The sequence below is a fragment of the Tamandua tetradactyla genome, chromosome 3, assembly GCF_023851605.1.
Source record: "Tamandua tetradactyla isolate mTamTet1 chromosome 3, mTamTet1.pri, whole genome shotgun sequence".
Classification (NCBI taxonomy): Eukaryota; Metazoa; Chordata; class Mammalia; order Pilosa; family Myrmecophagidae; genus Tamandua; species Tamandua tetradactyla.
Window position 1 is genome coordinate 130,562,031 of NC_135329.1, and position 23,405 is coordinate 130,585,435.

At 36.2% G+C, this 23,405-nt stretch overlaps 1 protein-coding gene across 3 annotated transcripts in view; it reads right to left on the reverse strand.

The window, feature by feature from the left end:
- The window catches only part of LY75 (lymphocyte antigen 75), a 212,563-nt gene that overhangs the window by 161,992 nt on the left and 27,166 nt on the right, over positions 1-23,405 (reverse strand). For all 3 annotated transcript variants that reach the window (XM_077153968.1, XM_077153967.1, XM_077153966.1), the window contains 9 exons: positions 18,760-18,870; positions 17,749-17,889; positions 15,006-15,197; positions 13,976-14,133; positions 11,716-11,826; positions 11,083-11,171; positions 10,767-10,936; positions 8,487-8,686; positions 6,843-6,985 (listed from right to left, as the gene is read on the reverse strand). In XM_077153968.1, the coding sequence (XP_077010083.1) occupies positions 6,843-6,985; positions 8,487-8,686; positions 10,767-10,936; positions 11,083-11,171; positions 11,716-11,826; positions 13,976-14,133; positions 15,006-15,197; positions 17,749-17,889; positions 18,760-18,870 (1,315 nt within the window). The remainder of the gene's footprint in view (positions 1-6,842; positions 6,986-8,486; positions 8,687-10,766; positions 10,937-11,082; positions 11,172-11,715; positions 11,827-13,975; positions 14,134-15,005; positions 15,198-17,748; positions 17,890-18,759; positions 18,871-23,405) is intronic.

Below are 23,405 nucleotides of genomic sequence, written 5' to 3' on the forward strand. Positions count from 1 at the left end.
CAGCTACAGGGATAAGAGGGGGAAAAATATGGTCCCTACGAGCAAAGAGATGATGAAAATTAGTTTTTTCTTGTGCATTTCTGTTTTCTAAATTAACATGCATTACTTTTGTGCTTAGAAAACAATTATGCATAATACATTTTGTGGAAAATCAATCTTGTAAAAACTATATATATATATATAGTATTGGATGAAAATGGAAAGTACTTACACTTAATGTTAATTATGTTTATAACTGGGAGCTGAGATTTGAGGTGATTTTATTTTTTTCATTACACTTTCTTATTTTTTCCAAATATTTATGTAATGAACTTGTATTGATTTTTAATTGAGGGGAGGATACCTTTAGCTAATGTGATCAGAAACCAAGAAACAATCCAAGAAAGGCTCTTGACCTCTCAAACTTCAGTTTAGTTATCTAGTATACTCCATCCTGTATACAGAGACTCTAAATGATCACATTCATATATGAAATATATGATATTTCAACATTTTCCATTAACTGATTCCCACAAATACCTACAACCTCATTGCTTCATACTTTCCATGGCTCCCTGTTCCAGTGGAGATTATTAACCACTTGATTGGTGGTATTCAGAACTTAGAGTTCTTGTGTTATGTACTTCCCTTAAAAATACTTTTACCAAATCAATATGATACTGTGTGTCAAGCTTGAGATCTAGGGGCCAGTAAGTTGCCCTGCCTGAAATTCACATCACAGGAATGATCAGCTCCAGGTCAGAGAGCCCATTCTCCAGAGATGGCCCCCACGAGGACTTCCATGAGCCAAAGCTACACCCGAGGCTTGGTGATAAGCAGAAAGAATGTCAGAAATGGGTCTGTGTCAGTGAAATTAGAGCTTGTTAACGAGCATGATGTTAGAAATGGGTTCTCAGTGAAATTTAAATTAACCAATATATGAAGATTAGTTAAAATATTTAGAGACATTCACTACCCTTGTTGCTGGCATATTAGAATCTAGTGAGGCCAGAAGCCTGTACCTTTAGAAATAGCATCTGGGATAGAGCCTGAACAGTCCCATGTCCAGTCACTGGGTCAGGCAATTGTGACGGCCTGATGCCAAGCACAGTGGGAAAAGAATTCTACCTCAGGAATACTAAGACGTCCACCACAAGTGAATCTTCTGTGCAAGATAATGATTAGAACGTTTAAAAGGACAGACTGCTGGGACACTGCCTAGCTCACAACACAAGCTGTATGAAACATTTTTGTGCCTGCTTACCTGTGTGTGAAAGGATTTGGTCTGAGTTTCGCATTCATCATAACCTACTCTCAAGGTTGTGGGGGAGTAGCTAACAGAAACTCATCTCAAAAAGAACCTAAGAATCAGTATGTCCAAACTGGCTTAGATCAGTCTGCAATGAACTTCTGTATATTAATTTCTAATGCCAGGCAAACTCTAGAATACATGTCTTTCTACAATAGGTGCTTAAAAACGAATACTTATGGAATACAGACATTGTATTTCACATTAAATTCCCAATACACCGTAGTGAAATTTTACTTTCTTTAATGAGAAAAACACAATGGTGGGCACAGTAAACAAATCTGTTAAATACAGAAATTTGGGGAAAATATTTTTTAAATCACTTAAAATCTGATCTCCCAGATAACTACTATTACCCTTTTTTGGAATATTTTTGTAATCTACCTTTTTTATGTAAACGGTATATTTTTGCTCTTTTTAATAACTTGCCTTTTCCCCAGTTAAGGTACTATAAACATGGTATAGTCTTTTTTTTTTAATTTTTATCTTAATGCTCAGCAGATAAATTCCAAAGATCAGTAACAGTGATAAGAGAGATCATTACCTTTTTCTGATTTTCAAGGAAATGCATTTAATAGTTCATCCTTAAGTGAGGCTATTGGTTTGAACTATTCTTCTATTCTTTTTTTTTACAAAGATGTAAATATTAAACATATTAACTAGACATATTTTATATTTATATATTAAGCAAAAAATGACACTGAATTTTATCAGAAGCATTTTCAACACCTACTAGGATGACCACATGATATTTGACTTGGTCTACAGAATTCCTGGTATTGACCCAACCCTGTGTTCTGAGAAGAAACCCTGCATGCTGGTTGGAATCTATGGTGGATCCCAGAAAAGCCATGTCCTTTAATCCTTATTCAGTATTGCTGGGTGGGAGCATTCTGATTGTTCCCATGAGATGTGACCCACCCAATTGTGGGTGGTAACTTTTGATTAGATGATTTCCATGGAGGTGTGTCTCCACCCATTGAAGGTGGAGTTGTTTACTGGAATCCTTTTAAAAGAAGAAACATTTTGGAGAGAATCCTTTTTTGTAGGGCCACGAGAAAGCCAGCAGATGCTGCCATGCTCGCCATGTGCCCTTCCAGCTGAGAGAGAAACACTGAACTTCATTGGCCTTCTTGAACCAAGGTATCTTTCCCTAGATGCCTTAGATTGGACATTTTCTCAGCCTTAGAACTGTAAACTAGCAACTTTTAAATTCTCCTTTTTAAAAGTCATTCTGTTTCTGGTATATTGCATTCCGGCAGCTAGCAAATTAGAACACTCTGAATGGTCAAGGCTTATTATTTTGAGGTACTATAGGGGTTAAGAAAGCGGGCTGTGGAAAAAGATGGCTTCGGTTAAAAAACTGTAACCTTTACTTACTAACAGTACAACTTTGGGCTGGCTATTTTATTTGTCTGTGCCTCTGTCTCCTCAACTGAATAACATGGGGAGAATAATAGAACCTACTTCATAGGCTGTTGTGAGGATTAATAGATGGGAAACACTCAGGACATTACCAGGCATATAAAAAGTACTATATGTGTTTGTTATTGTATCATGCTTTTCACTTCTACTCATGAGATTGGTCTATAATCCTTCTTTGCGTTATCAATGTCAGGCTTTGATATCAGGATTAGACTAGTTTGTAAAAGAAACCAGATTCTTACATTAGTTTTTATGTAATGGAACTACTGAAATACATGGTAATGCTCTCTTTAAGATTTGAAGGAATTCATATATAGTTCCATGTAGTACCATCTCATTCTCAGAAGAAAGTGCCAACTTTTTCCATTTCTTCCATGATTATTGGATTATTGAGCTTCTATTCATCAAATCAATTGTATTCTAATTATTTTTTCTATAAATTATTCAATAATTTCATGTTATATTGGCATAGGATTATAACACAGTATTCTCACCAAATAATAAACTTTTCCATAAAATGGGTTTTGTTAGCCTTACTTAGGCTTCATTTTATACATATTTTCTTTTTTTTTTATACATATTTTCTTTTATTCCAAATTCAATGATCAGTTGATTTTTCTATTTTCTTGTTTTATTTCCAGAGATCTAGCTCTTGGATTTATTTGTCATTTCTACTACTTTTCTATTTTCTAATTCATAATTTTCACCTTTATCTTTATTAAATTTTTCGTATGGTTTCTTTGGATTTGTTTTGACATTTGTTCTTACTTTTATGCTTATCTTCATTCTTTTTGCTTAACAACTAAAGCCCTTGAAGTTATTAATGTACCTTAAAGTTGAGCTTTGACTATATTTCACGAATTTCAGAATGAGTGCTATGATCACCTATACAATTCTGAGTATTTGTCACAAGATTTATTTAAAATATTTAATTTATAAGTGGGTAGGGTTTTATTTCACTTCTTATGTAACCTGCACAATTTCACCTTTTTTGGTATCTGAGGTTTTCTTTTTAGCCTAACGGATTAACTATCATAAGCAATCCAGGCAATGAGCTTAAAAAGAAAGTATGTATCACCTTTGCAATCTGAAACAAAGAGATATCTATTACTTCAACCTTAATTACACCATTCAGATATTCTATATTATTTATTTATGTTTTGCCTCTTTCATTTGCCAATGACCAAGACAGCTTTAGATCTCCCACTACTGTTATTCATTGTAAAATTTCACTCAAATAATTAATATTTTTGCTTTATATATTTTGATTCTATTTTATTTCAGTACATTATTGTTCTTGACTGTTATAGCTTCATTGTAGACTATACCTTTAATCAGTAAGAAACAGATCTCTTTTTCCTACGTAATTCATTTTTTACTTCTAATATTGAGACTCTTCTGTCCATATTTGCATAATGTATGTTTACCCATTCTTTTAACTGTAACATTTTAGTTGTTTTAAGTTAGTGTTTATTAACTAAGATGCTATATGGGATAAGCACATGATATACGGAAGTGAAGCGGGTCAAGGAATAATAAATTAGAGACCATGGCAAATTGGAGAGTGATGTCCCATCTCAGTGAGCCACTTGCTTCTCAGTACTAACTTATTGCTGCAATAAATGTTGCCAGTTGTTTTAATTTTTAAAGACATGTTAAAAATATGGATTTTTATTGAAATGTCTCAAGCATGAAGCTCTTTTTAGCCCCTTCTGCCCAGAAAAAAGGACACGAAACGCTCTGAGCTGGATAGATACTGCCTGGCAAACGCTATTTTAGGTGTCCTTCAACTGTATATAGTTGGATTTTATTACTAAACCAATTTGTGAGACTTGGGCTTAATCATAATTGATAAAGGATAAATTAGTTTTTTTGGCATGTCCTGGAATTCATCCTTCATTATATAATTCCATTTTTATATTTTCATATCTTACAATTATTTAGACTTGGGACTATGATTTTATGTTATATTCTTCCTTCCAATTATTTTATAATAAACAACCAATTCATGTGTTCTTGATTTTTTATTCATCTCTCAGTGGAATATATCTTAGAAATTTTGTTTTCAAGAAGGGAACATACGTGGTGTACGTCAATTACTATCTTCACAAATGAAAAGCGACTTAACTGGGAACAAAAAAATATTATATTGTAAATATTTCCCACCTCAGAACTCTTTAGATGTCAGATCTTAAATGCCTTCTTACATTTAATGTCCTAGAGAATAATGCTAGTCAGATTTTTCTTTGTTTTTTATTTGTAACCTGTTTTATTTTTGCTGCTTATCTTTGAGGTTTTTATTGCCTGAGTCAAAATGACCGGGTGTAAGTCTCCCTGGTAGAATGGAATCTGACTCCCTGGGATGAGTCAGGACCCAGAATTATGGGATTGAGAAAGCCTTCTTGACCAAAAGGGAAAAGACAAAAAACAGACAAAATAAAGTCTCAGTGGCTGAGTGATTTCAAACAGAGCCGAGAGGTTATCCTGGAGGTTATTCTAAAGCATTATATAGATGTTCCTTTTTAATTTATGAGGTTTCGGAGTGGCTAGAGGTAAGTACCTGAAACTGTTGAGCTGTGTCCTAGTAGCCTTGATTCTTGAAGAAGACTGTATAGCTATACGGTTTTTATAATATGATTGTGTCATTGTGAAGACCTTGTGTCTGGTGCTCGTTTTATCCAGGTTATAGACAGATGAATAATAATTTTTAAAAAGGATAAAAAAACAAATAAATAATAGGGGGAGGATAAAGGGTAAAATTCGGGTGGATTGATGTTGTGGGTCACTGAGAGGAGGGGTAAGGGGTGTGGGATATATGAGTTCTTTTTCTTCTTTTTCTGGAGTAATACAAATGTTCTAAAACTGATCACGGTGAAGAATACACAACTATGCAATGATATTGTGAGCCGCTGATTGGACCATATATGTGTGCATATTTTTCTATAAAGGTTTTTGAAAAAAAATGACTGGGTGATTCATTGGAAAAATGCTCACCTGCCATGAGGAAACCCAGGTTCAATTCCCAGCCCATGCATCCTCCCCCCACCAAAAAAAAAAGAAAAAAAAAAAAGACTGGGAAAGAATTCGCAAGGACATATCCACATGGTGACTTCTTTTCTGTAATCTTGGCTAGTATATTCTGAATCTCTGACTTACAGAGTTGGGTCTTCTTTTCAGTTCAGAAAAGTGAGGGGGGAGTAAATTGTGGACTCGAAGCCCCTAGGACCTATGATTGTCCTCAAAGCTTGGAGAAAATTTTCCCCCCTAATAGCACCATTCGGCTCATATTTTCCACACTGTCGTTAAGGACATAACAAAAGCCACCCAGGGGACCTCCTTCAACCCTGACATGAAAATTGCAAAGGCTTATTGATTTTGTCTCTGTAACATCTCTAATCACTGCTCAGTTTTCCCACTCTTACTGCTGCTTCCTCAGTGTAGGTTTCCATCAGGGGAGTGTTCTAATTAGTTGCGTCTACCCACTGCCTCTCCTCAACCCATTCTATAATATTTTTTGTCATTTATGTGTCTGAATCACAAGTTTAATTTCTCTCACCCATGATATGTGCATGTGTGTATGTGTGAGGGAGGGGGGGAGGGGGAGAGAGAAAGCTGATGGACCTAAAATCCAACTCCTTACCTGATAAGCAAGGAGATCTGATTTCATATCCACATTCCATTTTCTAGCTAAAAAGCATGACTCATTCCTCCCTGACCATTACTATACATTCTGGTCTCAGGTACCTTTGCATACAGTGTTTCTCCTGGCCTCCTTCTACCATCTTATTTTTCAAAATTTTACCTACATTCTGAGAATTAGCCCTTCCAGAAACACTTCCCCCTTTCTACGAATTCCCATACCCTTTCTTCCTTATTATGGCCCTAACAATATTTTACCGGGTTCTAGATTTTTTGCCATACTACTCATTTCCCGACTACTGGACTTGATTATGCAAAGGGTGGGGACTATGCTTCACTCATCCTTCAGTCCGTCAGAGTCTTGTACACAGTATACCATGCTGAACAACTACTGAGCATTGAGTGACCTTTTAGATAATAAGAAATACCAATTCTGAATACTTAGAGGATATCAAATTTAACACAGAAGCTCTCATTCTAAAAATATTACCTGAACTGGTCCATGAAAAAGTGAAGAAATTCCTTTATTTCGGCCATATGGCTGAAGCTAGCAAGGTGTGCTCCAAGTGCTTGGCAAAATCTTTCAGCTTCTTCCCAGTTCCTCTTTCTCACAACTCTTTCTATATGAAATAGCTTAACAAAATATAATTTTAATTTATTTTCTGGTTCAATCATAAAGTATTCACAATTTTAAAGTCAAGTATAGTCAAATGTGCGGACCCCAGGACAGACTCATATAGGTGAAAATCAGACACAGGTAAACACACATACACTGTGACATAAGCAGGTCCTGCTGAAAGTGTCAATTAAAGGCCATCATGGGGGCCAGTTAACTAGTTTGAGATGGGATGGCCTTCCTCAGTCAGGAACTGCTCCAATAAGATACCATAGTTTTCCTGCATTCCTAGGATTTTGAAAGATAAAATGAACCAGTAGGTAAGGCTGTAAAGGATACATATTAATGCTCTGGGAGTAGCCTACTGCAAAGAACCATGCTAACAGTATTATTTTGAACTTAAGATGCTGAGACCTATACCAGAACAGGCCTATTTTGTGATAAAGAAGAACCAAAGGCAGTGTGTGTTGTACAAACACTTAAAATAGGTGGTAAAACAAAACTTGCCACTATAGACTGCTTCTTTGGTTTGTGATGACTAGCTGTCGGCAAAAAGAACTTTTATTTCAAAAGAAGAGGAGATGACACCATAGTAGACTGAATTATTGGTCCCAATTCTTCACCTCCCTATAATATAATTACACATTTTTGTCCTAGCTACCTGGTGGGTGGAGTATACTTCTATGTATCTTGACTTGGGGCTTGGCCATGTGACCTTTGATGAAAGCGGTATTAGTAGATATGAAGTGAACATAGGCATAAAATATGCTTAAGGGGTTGCGCTTGCCTTTTCGGGCTCCAGTAATTTACCATGAAAAGAACAAGCCCAGGTAGCTGCTGTCCCTTCAGCCTGAGCCTCAGACGGAAGGGCAGCAAACCCCAGCTCATAGCTTGGAGCCCAGCCTGCCCCAAGTCAATTAGCTGACTTAGATGTGTGTAAATGTGAGGACAAATGTTTGTTATTATAAGCCACTGAATATTTGGACAGTATGTTATGGTTTGTTTGTAGGACTGCTTGACTGCTACAGACCCTAAAATAAATTTTTAACATTATAAGAAGTGATGGGACTCCTAACTTGAGAGCAAGAATTAGAGAACTATGAAAATCATAAGCAGAGTATCATCCAGGCATGCCACCCACCCAACTGCCCAGGAAAAGAGCCAATAGGGAAAGAGCTGGTTCTGGTTCTGGCCCTGCTCTTTGGGCTAGGATGCATGACTGATAGTAGAGATTAGGGGATGGTGCCCTGCCAGGGACTCTGTGCTCCCCAAACACTTTTAAAAAATATATGTTTTTACTGAGAAATCTTCACATGCATACAGTTCATACATGGCATATAGTCAATGGCTTACAATTTCATCACATATCCCCAAACACTTTTAACCCGTTACGTATGTCTCCCCACACACAGATACACAGATAAGGGCACAGACAGATACAAGGTCTTGTACAAGGGCACAGATGAGGACAGAGCAAAGATGATTTCATTGAAACATTTGATGAGAATGTGACTTTACCTTATAACAAGAAAAGCCTGAGGGGAAACTATGCCACCCATCAGGACAGGGGTCATCAGGCTTGGGGTCTACTTCCTCAGGCTCAACAGGTCCGCTTATTTTCTTACAAATTGAAAGTGCTTTGAAGTTTCTGCAGTCTTTCACCTCCCACTTTCCAAGGGACTTTCCAGTAGACATAGCCACACACCCACCCGGAGAGGCTGGGATTGAATCAAAAGTTTAATTAAAAATTAAATTTCTAAATTAAAGGCCAAGCATTTCCTAGTATCTCTATTCTTTATTTGAGTCAAGGTAGAGAGAAAGAACAGCAAAGAAAATGGAAGAAAGAGAAGATAGAAATGTGTTGTTCATAATAATAATAATAATAATGTGTAATATACAGATGTGTTTACTACTTGTGAGGTACTGCTGTAAGAAGATTCAATTAATTAATCCTCATGACAAACCTATAGGGTAGATTCTATTGTTATACCTGAAGTACAGTGAGAAGTAACTTTTTCAAGGTCACATTGTTAGTAAGTGGTTCAGTCAGGATTTGAAGCCACACAATCTGCTTTTCAGAGTTGTGCCCTAAACCACCAGGGTGCTCAAGATAGCTTAAGTGGTTCAAATTAGCTTTATATACTTTGTGTAGTTTTTAAGCAATTTAGTAAAGCTCAAAACAAAACGCTCCTAGATTTAGATCCAAAGTAAGGACTAGTACAATAAAGGTAGAAGGCGGTATGTAGTAACCTGCATTTGTTTATTATTTACTTTATGTCAGATATAACCTCATTTATTCATAACCCCCACTTTGAAAGATAGTTTGTATTATGAGCTCTATTTTCCAGATGAAGAGTAAGTGACTTGCTCACTATCATAGTTAGTGAGTGCTGGAGTTAGGATTTGAACCCAGATTTTTCCTGGCAAAAGGGCCATGTTCCCTTTTCCATTGCACCACATTGCCTACCTTAGGAGGAAGATAAGAATAATCACATACATTGGCAAGTAATGAGGACAACTTTCCCACCAAATAGAGAAGCCATTTGGTCTCATGTCTCTTAAATATAGCCAGAAAAAGGAACAGGGAAGCAGGAAAGAAAATACTGTGCTATTGCTTCTCTGTTCTGTACACTGCTACCCATGGTTTGCCCAGGATAGACCAAGCTGATCAAACTTGGCAGCAATAACAGTAAAGTGAACTTAACAGTAGCCTTTCTGGCTATGGGACTGAAAGAACAGTCATTGTAGCCACTTTCTGAGTACCTATCCAACCACGGGGGCTCATCCATGAAAAAGATGACATTTACTCTGATTAAGATGTTCAAGTAAAATCACTTTAAACACATATAAAATAGAATATTTCTAAGATGAGATTTAACCAGGAAGAGCTTTTATAGCCTCCATCTCTTCTGTAAGCAAAAAACTGATTGTTATCAAGACCACTTATATTTATGGTGATGACCATGTAACACAAGTTTTGTGGGACAGTCCCTATTTCAAATATTGTGTTTGATTATAATCTCACATCTCTTTTCATATTAGGAAATACGATCTTCATGATCACTTCAGACAAGCACAAGAAAATACAAATAATTCAAAAGTGAGATGAGTGGAATGCTTTGTGATTGCTCTCTTACATAAAGCCAAAATCCTTTTTTAAAAAGCACTGGTCTGGAATTCAGGAAATCTGGGTTCTACTAATTCAATACCTAAATGACCTTTGTCTAGTAAATCACCTTTCTAAACCTATTTGTAAGCCAATTCTGAACTCCAAGATCATGGATCTGTTTAATAGACTTCTGAGGTCCCTTCTGGTTCAAATGTTCTATGATTCGTAATACTATTTACATTCAGTTCTTTAAGCTGGTTGGAGAAAAATTAACTTTCAGAATAAAAACTACCTACAATATATTGCCTCCTATTTATTCTCATTGAGAACAAAAATATAAACACATTCCATTTGGGGGAGAGAAGTTAAGATGCAGAAAGATGAAAAAATGTAACATACTTCACAATGAAACTTTTAGATTCATTTGAGACTTACAAAAGGGAAAACTCACAATTATGGTTCCATGCTATCAGATGGGTTTCTGATAACTGATTTTTCTAACATCTTGTATTGGGTTATTCCCAATAAAGACAGAGCCACTGCTTGTATTTCTGGTTTCATAGACAGAATCTAATCCTGAAGATCATCTGTTCTCTCACATTTCAAAGGCAGGTGAAGAACACATCTGGGAGGGATGCTGTATTTCACAAGTCACTGGATTCTACTACTTCAAATGCTAAGGTACTCACCTGGCTCAAGAAAATTCCAGTTGGAAAAGGTTAGAGCCCGCTTTGTTCCACTGCTGCTTGCCCAGCTATACTCTCCACGTGAATCTACATCTCTCAGACCAGTCCAGAAATATTTTTTTAGATTTTTATCATACTTTTTAATCATATCATTCAGGTATTCTTGCTCAAATCTACAAAGGAACAGTCAAATTATCACTTGTTTTACAATGATTGAATTAACATACAAATTGCCGATGAACCTTTTTCTTAATAAGATTCTATGACAAAGGAACCCAGAGTTAAAAGTTTACTAGTACAAGTCTGCCAGTGGTCACACCTGCTAGTAATAGTTAGATTGCAGTTGGTTCCAAATGGGACATCATCCTTGTAAATCTTGTAACAGGTTTCTCCATGTCTCTTCCAGCCCTAAACCAGAGGAGAAATATCATCACATTATGTACCAAACTTGATGATAACCCTTGGACAAGGAAGGTTCTGCTACACTGACTACATCTTACAACTTGTGTAACTTCAGGATCTAGCTAGAGAATTCATACATGCAATGAGAATGGGATGCAATTCCATAGGTACCTTCCCCAAGACTGTGTGCCTGTGTTAGACAGAAGCTGTGTCTTGGTTCTCTTTATACTAATGCTTGCCTCCTCATAACAGGCTGTTGGTTGAATTATTTTTGAACAAGAACAAGGGGAGAAAGTAAACATATCAACATTTAGGATAGTAATCATGTACATTTTTACAGTTCTTCATAATAACTCCTTATAACTTTTTTTTGCCTGCAAGAACTTCCATATGCTATGGCTCACTGCCCTCTGGTCTGCTCTAGTGTAAATGAAATGAAGCTGATAGTTTAATCTATTTTCCAAGTCTGAATTGCTTAAATTTCAACTACCATCTCTAAACAAGATGGAGCAATATCGCTTAGGAAAATTTATACAGGATTTTAACATACCTCATCTGGAGGACACATCTTATCAGATCTTGTATCATTCATTTTTTCTCCATTTTTCTTACATACATACTTAAGTTTCTTTTCACATGATTGGACTTTCCACTGACCTAGCTTTTAAAAAACAGAAAATATATTTGTTCACAAAACAAATCATTTGCCTTATACTTAGAACTGAATCATGGTTTATTTTAAATCAAGACAATTTCTTCTCACAAAACCATGAAAGAGTGAGAAAGAGAGAGAGAACATGAATGAATACAAATGAATAATTAACACTCATGTAAAATGTTAACCAATATGCCTGCAAGCTTGTTATCTCAGTATTAACTCAGGATCAAGAAGAATCTCATGTTCTTATAAGAGTGACTATAAAACTATCAAAAGACAAAAAAAAAAAAAAATCAGTAGAAAAACTGAAGAGAAAAGAACTTAGCCCACAAACAGCTGCCAGCTTTCTAGTCTCTTCCATATGACATGGCCAAAGTTTGTTCACAGGTTAAAGCTATTCTCCAAGATTTCTAAAATCAAAAGTCTACCTCAGCCTATACTTCAAAGTTCTCTCTTTCAAATATGCTACTTGACATTAATTTTGCTTACTTAACTAAATCACTCTGCTCTCTTCAAATAAAATATTTAAAAAAATTTTTTTATTGTGGATGTATATTAAATATATATAATGTAATTTGTGCTTTCCATAATGTTGTGCTTTTCTCACCTCAATTACAAAGACTTTTTCATCACCCAGAACAGAAATCCTCTATCCATTTAGCTATAACTATCCTTTTCCTATAATTCCTCCTGCCCTTGGTAACCTGTAATCTTCTTACCGTCTCTAAGGCTTTGCTTATTCTAGTCATTTCACTCAATATTTGTTCTTTTGGTTCTGGCTTATTTCACTTAGTATAACGTATTCAAGGGTCACCCATGTTAGAGCATGTATCAGAGCTTGATTCCTTTTTATGGGTGAATTATATCCCATTGTATGGATACATCACATTTTGTTTATTCATTTATCTGTCAGTGGACCCTTGGTTGTTTCTACATTTTGGTAATTGTGAATAATACTGCTATAAACATTAGTGTACAAATTACCTGTTTGAGTTCCTCATTTCAATTCTTTTGGGTATATACCTAGAAGTGGGACTGCCAGTTAGTATGGTAATTCTATGTTAAAGATTTTTGAAGAAATGCCAAACTGCTTTCTAAAGCAGCTGTACCATTTTACATTCCCACCAGCAGTGTACAAATATTCCAATTTCTCTGCATCCTGGTCAACACTTATTATTTTCCATTTTTAAAAATAACAGCTACTCTAGTAGGTGTGAAGTGGTATTTCACTGTGGGTTTGCATTTGCATTTCCTTAATGACCAATGATGTTAAACATCTTTTTATATCCTTATTGACCATTTGTATCTCTTTTTTAGAGAAATATCTATTCAAATCTCTTAAAATTCAATTTTAACATGTGAACTGTGATAAGGGTAAGTTTTGAATTCTGGAATTTGGTCTAGGTATGCCATCAACTCATTTTGCCCATGGGACCTCATTTCCATTTCTGACACTCTTCTAAATACACCTTCACTGTTGAAACACTTCTTAATGCACATACCATTTATCGCTTCTACTTAAGTCTCTGTAGAAGTTTGTGTGACAGAGTCAACCTCCTAAACAATTAATAATCCATGAGAAAGTGACACAATAAAAAACATAAGAGGAATATAGGCCCTTTCTGCTCAAGATATAGCCTATTTTGGACTTTCAACCATAGAATGTTCAATAAATATCAGGCATCCTACAGAGCTAAGGTGGACTCTGAAGAAAATTACACTTAATTTCTTAATAAAAATATTTTTTCACCACTCAAAGTAGGATAAATGCAAAGTAATCTGAATGTGAATTCCGAAGATGGGATTTTTCAAGTTAAATTGCGGTTACATGAAAACATCACACTGATGGCAGGAAGTAGATGGAGATCCTGTTCCTGAAAGAAAGCAAGTTATTAGAACTTATCTAGAAAAGATTGTGAGTTCTGAAGAGTTTCTCTGGATCTGGTTCAGGTCAGAGCATATGCTCCCAAATAGGAAGTAGATAACTTATATAGGAATTGCTTTAATTTACCTTTTTCAGTAGCTATAAGAAAGACAATCTACAGGGCTCTCTTCCTTTTGAATATCTTATATACAAATATTTCAAGGTAATTTTAACATTATTATAAGGTCTAACAATAAAAACATAAGTAAACCACAAAAGGTTTCCTACCTTTCCTAAATAGTAAACACAGTTGGGGGTCTTATTGTATGGAATCTTTGGCTCATTCTCATCCCAAAATGTTAGAGTAACTTCAGTACCATCTGACCACTGAAATAAAGTTGGCCTATATATGTTCTTAAGACCTGTCCATATTTCTTCTTTGGCATCTAAAAGAAAAATGTTTGTTTGGTTTTACTAAATTGCATGCTTCAAAATGTACATTGTTACTGATTTTTACATTATGATATGGGATTTTAAGGGCCTTAATGATTTTCTTGATTAACCCATTAAAATGTTGATAAGGCAGGTTGGGTAATGAAGGCTTTTCAGTCACTTACACAGGTATAGTATACAGGGAGAGTGCTACTATGGGTGTTTCTGATATTGGGTTTAGATGAACTTTGCTTCATGGAAATTAACAAAATTGTACAAATACAACCATAGATGCTCCAATTAGAATGGAAATATTGTCCACGACAGCCCTGAACAACTATGCTGCTGTCATGGGCAAAGCAATTACAATGCTGGCATGAGAACACATTCTATTAGCTATTATTGTTAGTAGTGAATCCTAGGGACAAGAGCATAATACTGACAGTCTGGAGTATTTCTGTTCACCACATTTTAGCTTCCAAATAATTTAAAAAGCAAATAATCATTACTTAAATTTTCTGAACAACCTAAATAGAATTTGGTTTATAAGAAGAAGAGATTATTCAAACTATAGTTGTACTGTCGAATTGGTAGCCATTAGCTACATGTGGCTATTTAAATTTAAATTAAATTAATTAAAATTGATAAAGTAACAACTGAATTCCTCAGTTGCCCTAGCTACATTTCAAGTGCTCAAAAGCCACTTGTGGCTAGTGTCTGCTGTGGAGCACAGATAATAGAATATTTCCATTATCACGGAAATTTCTATAGGTCAGCGCTGAGCTGTAGGACTGAATGGTAAACTTTTCATTCCACTAAGAGTATGAAAATAGGGCTACCTCAAATTGTTTCAAACCTCTCAAATAGAATATTGTTAAAAACTTACCCCCATTATGAAGTTTTGTAACAACTACCTCCACATCTGCTAAAGAATGAATGCTGATAAGGTCACTGCTAAGGACTTTGCATTTCATATGTGCCTCATCCCAGGAATCATGTTCATTTACCAGCAGATAGCAAAATCCATTATTTGGCAGCCAGCCTTTATCACAGCGGGTATCTGAATAGGTCCAAACATCTGGGGGTAAAAGCAGCTATTTATATTCCAGTAAAGATACATCTATTTTGAATCAATAACATTGCAAATTCTTCTTTCTTGAATTGCAAAGGCTTCTGGACAACTGGGGATTATGGTATCAGTAGTACAGTGACATGAATTTATGTGATGCCTAATGCATACATAGCATCATAAGAATTACTGCTGGGAGTCAGATAATAATGGGTTTTAACTAATGTGATAAACATGTGCTGCATGGCCAGGCACAGACTGGCTAAGGGGGGGCGGATGGGGGGTAGCAGACAAAATCAAGGGAGGGATTCCCCTCTGTCCTAGCAAACAAAAGAAGAGCATAGAATAAGCCAGTTGTTGGCAAATCTCCTGGGTATGGGATTTGCTAGGGTCCCCTCCAGTCTCTCCCTCTGAGAAGATAATAATGAGGTTAAGCCTCTTAGCAAGAGGATGTACATCAATGCCACCTGCTGAACAAAGGACAGTCAGAGATTTGAGGAACAGAATTAGACATTTATACACTCAACACCCAAGATTTGGCATCAACTATGGGAGGGGGCAAAGGGCATCTCTGCACCTCTTCTTTCCTTCCTTCTGCTAGTTCTATAGTCCTCAGGGAATTGTTGAGTCTTTCTTTTGATCGTGATAAATCTCACTCAAATGAAGTCAAGAAAAATCAGAAAAAGCACATGGTATGAAGCCATACAAAAGACAACTACCCCTCAAAAAAAAACTGGACAGCGGTTCTGTTTCTCAGACTTTACAAATTCTGAAGCATTTGGATTGTCTGCTGTAAGAAAACATAGCACCTTAAAAATGTGAACAGCTTATGTTTTTTCCTAAAGCATAAAATGTATGTTCAGCCAGTCTCTCACATTTGCAAGATAATTCAATTAATTTCAAGGTTCTGAAAAAGCACTCATTATCATTCTACAATTATGACAGAAGGAACAGTGGGGAAAAATCATTCATAATAAAACAATCACTTTTGTATTGTAGTCTTTGTTCCTATGAACACATTATTTTTTACAAGATTAAAATTATAAGTAGGTATATCATTTTGTTCTGTTCTTTGTACTTGAGACGTATATTCCTGCTGGCACAATTATTTTAATAACTGCATAGTATTCAATCATGTGGAAACATCATGATTTACTTAGCTGCTACTGTGAGAAATGTACGTAATCTATCATGAGTCACCACAGTTTATTTTCATTTGTTCTATTTTTTCTACTATGCCTTTTCTTGTATGGTTAAACTTGGTTTGAATTAACTTGGGAGATAAATGTCATTTTCCCCCATTATTTTAAAACATTCTTCTATATCCTTTCTTTATTATTATTATTTTATTTTATTTTTTTACATGGGCAGGTGCTGGGAATCAAACCCGGGTCCTCTGGCATGGCAGGTGAGCATTCTTGCTTGCTGAGCCACCGTGGCCCGCCCTCTTTATTTATTATTTTATCTGCTTATTTTTTCCCCTTAAAAATGTAGCTTTGGGCAGGCCATGGTGGCTCAGCAGGCAAGAATGCTTGCCTGCCATGCCAGAGGTCCTGGGTTCAATTCCCAGTGCCTGCCCACATTAAAAAAAAAAAAAAAAAATGTAGCCTTATGCTCCTTTTAGAATGACAAGACATTTTATGCTTTATTTCCTTCCTCCCACAGTTTCTCAAAGCAAGAAGTATTAAAACCTCCTTTTTTTCTTGCTGGTTTTGAGTGCTGGTTTTCCTCATTCAGTGAAGATTTAATTAAACAACAGGTTATGTGCTTAGTAGCTGGTTAGTCCTCATCTCAACTTTCAAAGACTGCTCAGACTTCTCTACTCCTCAAAAACTTCAGCTGTTCTTTTATCTCTCTCATCCCCAAACTCCCTAGAAAATTCCCCCTTCCTTGTACACATTTTGTCTTTTCTGCATCTGCCTTTTCCATTTGATTTTTAAATTCAAAGTCCTAAAAAAACAGCCTGGCAGAGGACAACCGAGCAGGTGCTGTAGGGCAAGGGTTGAGAAACCCGAATACATGCCTATGTGCATAATTTTTTATTTATTACACAAGCATGCAATGCATACAACCTCTCTAGAGTTCTGACTGGAGTGTGCATCTGAATCACCTGGAGGGCTTCTTAAAACACAGATTTCTGGGTCCTACCTCCAGAGTTTCTGAATCAGAAAGTCTGGAATAGGTTCTGAGAACTTGCATTTCAAACAGCTTTCCAGGTGATGTAATGCTCCCGGTCTGGGAACCACACTGTGAGAACCACTGCTCTGCATACAAACAGAAAATAAAAGCCACCTGTGAACAGAAATACTTGCTGTCTAGAATGCCTCTGCCTTCTTATGGACATATACATATTTTTACTTGACATTCTTCACTGCCTCAACCAAGCATTCTTCACACACAGTTGCTAATACCTAAACACACAGGATCAAAACCAAATACTTTTCTGCACTTGAGAGTATCAGGTGAAGGAAACGAGGAGATAGATAACCGAAATGAAACTATTTGACTTTACAAAACTGTGATTTTAAGACCTGTTTATATGAGGAAGGAGGAAAGATACCTGTTAACTCCACTGTATCATGTAATGGTTTCTTGCAGACATAGGGCAGTTGAGCTTCGCAGGAAAAAATCTGCCAGAGACCAGAGTTGGCATCCATTCTCACACAGCTTGATCCCCCTATGGTAGGTGAACTAGGAATATCTTAAATGGCAAAATTTTCAAAGAGTTAAGAGAATAAGGTTAGGACCAGGTGGTGGAACAGGTAAAGACATTTTGAGTTTACTTAGAAAAAATAATTTGTATTCTTAATTTTCTTTTATGGGAAGCCATAATAAATTAAACCATTTAACTAAATTGAAATGAATACACTGCAGTGAACAATTTTGTACTTAAATGTGTCTGACTTCCAAAATATAAGATCTAGAGGGAAAAAACTCTGATATCTTGTAATTAATTTTAAAAACCAAAAACAAACCTCTGTGTCATATGTCAGGAGCTCTTCATCCGCTACTCTGTACAACAAGAATACTAATTATTGCCCTGCAATGCCTCCAAGGCCTTGAATTTAAGATTAAATTATCTTTATTCCATTTACTAAAATAATACAGTATTAATTTTCCAGTAAGGAAATACAGTTAACTAAAATGACCAGTTGGTATTTTACTGTAAGTAATCTGTTTTCCCTGTATGTACATAGAATTACCTTTCTACTAAGTTAACTTTCAGTTTCTATTTTTCAAAAGGTACCCAACCCTTCTTTTCGGGGAAAAAAACATTCAGCTCACTAGGGTTGTGCTGTTTGCTTGGGGCTTGTTCTGCTCTTACTTGAAAAATGAAGGATTGCTTTAAAGGCCAAGGACAAATGCTCAGTTGTCCATGGTATGGTTCAACTTGGCCATAATAATACCATAACAAAGAGTGGCTTAGGAAAAAAACTTCTTTTGAGCAATAACTATAGAAAGGATTGTCAAGATTTGAAACTTTCATTAACTCTCAGTAAGTGGGAAGGCTTTTTTTTTTTTTAAAGTTTTGCTCTGCACATAGTGGGAGCAGAGGAGAAGGAGCAATTACCTGAATCCCAGTTGAGAAAATTCAGTGGCTTGTGGTCTGACCATTCCCAGCCTCTAGCAGAGTACAGCTGATTTAAGCCAATCCAGAAAACTCTAGCAATGCCTTCTTTTTCTGTAAGAATTAAATAGTTTTTAAAGTCCAATATTACCTACATTATTGTCTAAGTCAGACATTAGTTTTTCCTAATAGCAAAAAATATCTGAAGGCCCTAAGTATAAAACAGAATCACTGTAGAAGGACGTCTATTCAACAAAGGTAGGTGAGGCTGATTGATAGACAACAAAACTTCAGATTATTGAGAAGGCCAAAAGTTCATCAGTTAATTCATTTCTGCTTTTTTTCTTCTCCGATGCACAAAGTTTCCCATTAGCTTGCCTAATTTCCTTTCATCTCAAGTTAGAACAAAATCTTCTCAGAGCAGCTTTTCACTAGCTACTTCCAACTTCCTGTATTGACACAGAAGACTTATCAAGAGCAGCTTTCAACATACTTCTGATTTTGAAGATCTTACTGTATTTCAGAGTGACAGTTTAAATTATTCAGCACATACTATCTGCCAGGTACTATGAATATAAAAACCAAAAAGACAAAGTCCCTGCCCTCACAGGGATTTCAATCTAGTAGAAGAGAGATATGGATCCCCCAAATTTTAAAGTGTCTCAGGTACATATTAGAAATATGTACAGGAGCTGATTCTTACACAATGGAATATATGAATTTAGGGTCCAAAGGAAACCTATAGGCTGGAGTTAGTTTAACTATAAACCTATAGCTGGAATGGGAGAAACACACACATACACAGGCTAGAGTAAAGACTGTATCATTCAAATTTATCATTATTATTTTTATCTTTGTTAAAATACAGAGAGGAAAGCAGAGAGCTAGAAATAATTTAAACAGTGAGAACAAATACTGATATTCCACTCAATGTGCATATATCCACAAGCAATGGATACAATTATACTTGTGTGGTCCATGTATATTTGAAAAAGAATGTAAAGAATGAGTATAAGGATTTTCTCACCACTGTCACAGAAGTGAACAAAATTCAGGAAACTAGCAAGACCTTATCAACATCATAGAGGAAGAAATTAAGATTCAATCGATTTAATAGAATTCCATCTCCAAACAGCAGACCATTAGGCGTATCTGATAGGTTTTGCTTGAGATCTGAAGCTCCAAACAATGCAGGAAAAGGTTAAAGCTATAAGTAGGAAAGGAGGTCTGAATAAAGCTTTAGTCAAAAGACATAGTGATAGACCAGCAGATTTTAATGATGCAAAAAATACAAGGGCTCTGGAACTATATATTTATGTTGATACTCAAATCACAATTGTTACTTCTTAGCCGTGTGACACTGGTATGCTATTTGTAAGTATCAATTTCTTTATTTGTAAAATGAGGATGAAATACTTATCTCATGATGCTGTGTTGATGATTAAATTATTTATCTGGAGAAATCAGGGTCTGGCTCATAGTTAATATTTATCGAGTACTTATTATAATAAAACAGGTGATAGGATTTGTCTGAAGACCTTAAGTTAGAGTTTTTTGCAAAAAGAAAAAAACGCCCGATGAGACCATTTCCATCCTCAAAGAACTTATAGTCTGGGCGGGCCACGGTGGCTCAGCAGGCAAGAATGCTTGCCTGCCATGCCCGAGGACCCAGGTTCGATTCCAGGTGCCTGCCCATGTAAAAAAAAAAAAAAAAAAAAAAGAACTTATAGTCTTACAAGAGGTGAATGCCAGCACATGTTTGATACAATTATTCTCAACCCAGACTACTCTGTTCAAATTTTGGCTCTGTTATTTATTTGCAAATGATCTTGGACGAGTTATATTTCCTCTCTGTGCCTCACATTCTTCATCTGCAAAACAAGCATAATAATACTAGCTACCTCAAAGCATTGTTAGATGACGTCAAATGAGATAATATAGAAAAGCATTTAGTACTCTGCCTGGAACAGTAACATCAACAACATCATATAGTACTTTTTTTTTCCATTTAGTGAACACCATCAGGACCTCAGTAACTTGGGTTTCTTAATTTTTAAAAATAATATAAAAACCTTCCACATATAAACTTTCTAATAAAAGATGTGCAATATTCTGACAGAAAAAGTTACAGAACTTTACTGAGTACATGAAAGTAGTCTTAAATAAATGGAAAGATACTATTATGAGTGGAAAGACTTAATAATGTAGAAATATCAATGCTACCTTAATCTATAATTCAATATAATTCTAATCAAAATCCCAATAGGGTTTTTCACAGAAATTAATCAGGTGATCCTTAAATGCATACAGAAGAATAAATGGCTTAAAAAAAAAAAAAGAGCCAAGATAATTCAGAAAAAAAACCCAGAAGATTTGCTCTACCAGAGAGCAAAATTTACTGTGTAAAATCAAAGTAATTAAAATGGTATGGAATAGGCACAGGGACAGATAAATAGACCAACAAAGAACCTCAAAATAGATCCTCATATGAGAGTTTAGAGGTGGCTTTGCAAATCAGAGGGGAAAATGGGAAATAAATAGTGCTGGGTCAACATTATTTGGGTGGAGAAAGATAAATTCGATCCCTACCTCATGCTAGCTTTATAATTACATTCCAGATGGATTAAAGATGTAAATATGAAAACAAATTTTATAAACTTTTAGAAGAAAACATAGAAGATTATCTTTGTCATATTAGGGTTAAGGAAGTGTGCCGGTTTGAAAATATTATGTATCTTAGAAAAGCTTGTTTTAATCCTAATTCAATTTTATGGGGACAGCCATTTCTTTTAATCCTAATTCAATACTGTGGGGCAGAAATGTTTGATTAGATGTGACACATCTAATTGTGGGTGTGACCTTTTAATTAGATGGAACTGTGACTCCACCCATTCCAGATGGGTCTTGATTAGTTTATTAGAATTCTTTAAAAGAGGAAACACTTTGAAGAGAGCCAGAGCCTTTCTTGAGGGAAGGTAATCTCTTATTGGTGACTTAATTTAGATATTCTCTCGTCCTTAGAACTGTAAACTGGTTATACTTATTAAATTCCCTTTCTACAAGTCATTCCATTTCTGGTATATTGCATTCCGGCAGCTTAACAAACTATTACAGATTTTGGTACCAGAGAAGTGGGGTGCTTTGCTTTGCAAATACCAAACATGTTGGGATGGCTTTTTAAAATGGATAAGGAGAATATTCTGGAAGAGTTGTGAGGATCCTGATAAAGAATGCCTAGAAGAGACTATTGGTGGAAATTTGGCCTCTAAGGATACTTCTAATAAGGCTTTAGACAGAAATGATGAATGTGTCATTGCAAACTGGAAGGAAGGCATTCTTTGTGGATGGAAGGCAGAATTTGAGAATGATGAACTTGGATATTTAGCAGAAGAAATTTCCAAACTAAATGTGGAAAATGCAGTCTGGCTGCTCTTTGAAGCTTAAAGTAAAATGCAAGAGGAACAAGATAAGCTGAGAATTGATGGTCTGGAAAATCCTGACCTTCCATAAAGGGAGACCCCAGAGAATAGTGTCCCACATGAGGATTTATCCAAACATGGAAGCAGTCAGCCATTATAGGACAAGCGAGGATTTGAGATGGAGTTATCCAGAAAAGATCTGTGGAAAGTCCTATGGCCTGATGAATATGATCCCAGTATACTGCGTAGAAAACTAACAAGAGTGTTGTGGGATCTGTATAAACGGAATCACTGCCAATCTGAACTAAAAAGGACAGAAAAGGAACAAATTAAAGGGAAAATGGCTTCAGAGGCAGAACCATGGAAGCTAAGGTCTGAAGACAGGAAATGTTGGGCCAGGAGAGCAGACCCACCCATACAAATGGAGAGGGTGAGTATGCCCCGAAGGCAGAAGGCGGGCCTTCTGTCTAGATATTCTGGAAAAGTTATGCTGCCCAAGGCATCAGAGAAGGTGGAGCATATAACCTGGGGCTGGGGGGAGTCTGGCTGCCATCCCATTGTTTTGGAGTGGTTGAACATGCTCTCCAGAGAAGGCAGAGATCACGGGTGCAGCCCTAATGTATGGAGGGTGGAGCCAAGAAAAAGGTGGTCCCCCCAATGAACCCCAGTGTTACAACACACCCCAGCGTTACAACGCACCCCAGCATTTGGAGAGAGCAAGGCTACTGCACAGGCCTTTGGAAGGGTGGGACTGCTGCTTTCTAAAGCCCTAAGGATAATTGACTCTCAGACTCTGAAATCCAGTGATGTTTACCCTGAAAGGTTTTCACAACTGTTTGGGTCTAGTGACTCCTCTTTACCTTTAGATTTCTCCTTTTGGCAATAGAAATACATATCCTATGACTGTCCCTCTGTATACTGACAGCAGATAATTTGTCCTGAATTTCACAGGTTCAGAGCTAGAAGAAAATGTTTGCCTTAGAAGATACCATGCCTGTAACAGACTTTTATGAGATTTTGTACTGGCTTTAACTTTGTATGGTATTTGTATTGTTACTGAAAGAGTTTAAGGCTTTTGTGATACTATGATGGAGTGAATGTATTTTAAATATGGAAAAAAACGTGCCTTTTTGAGTTCCAGAGGGTGGAATGAGCTGGTTTGAAAGTATAATATAGCCCAGAAAAGCCATGTTTTAATCCTGATTCAATTTTGTGGGGGCAGCCATTTCT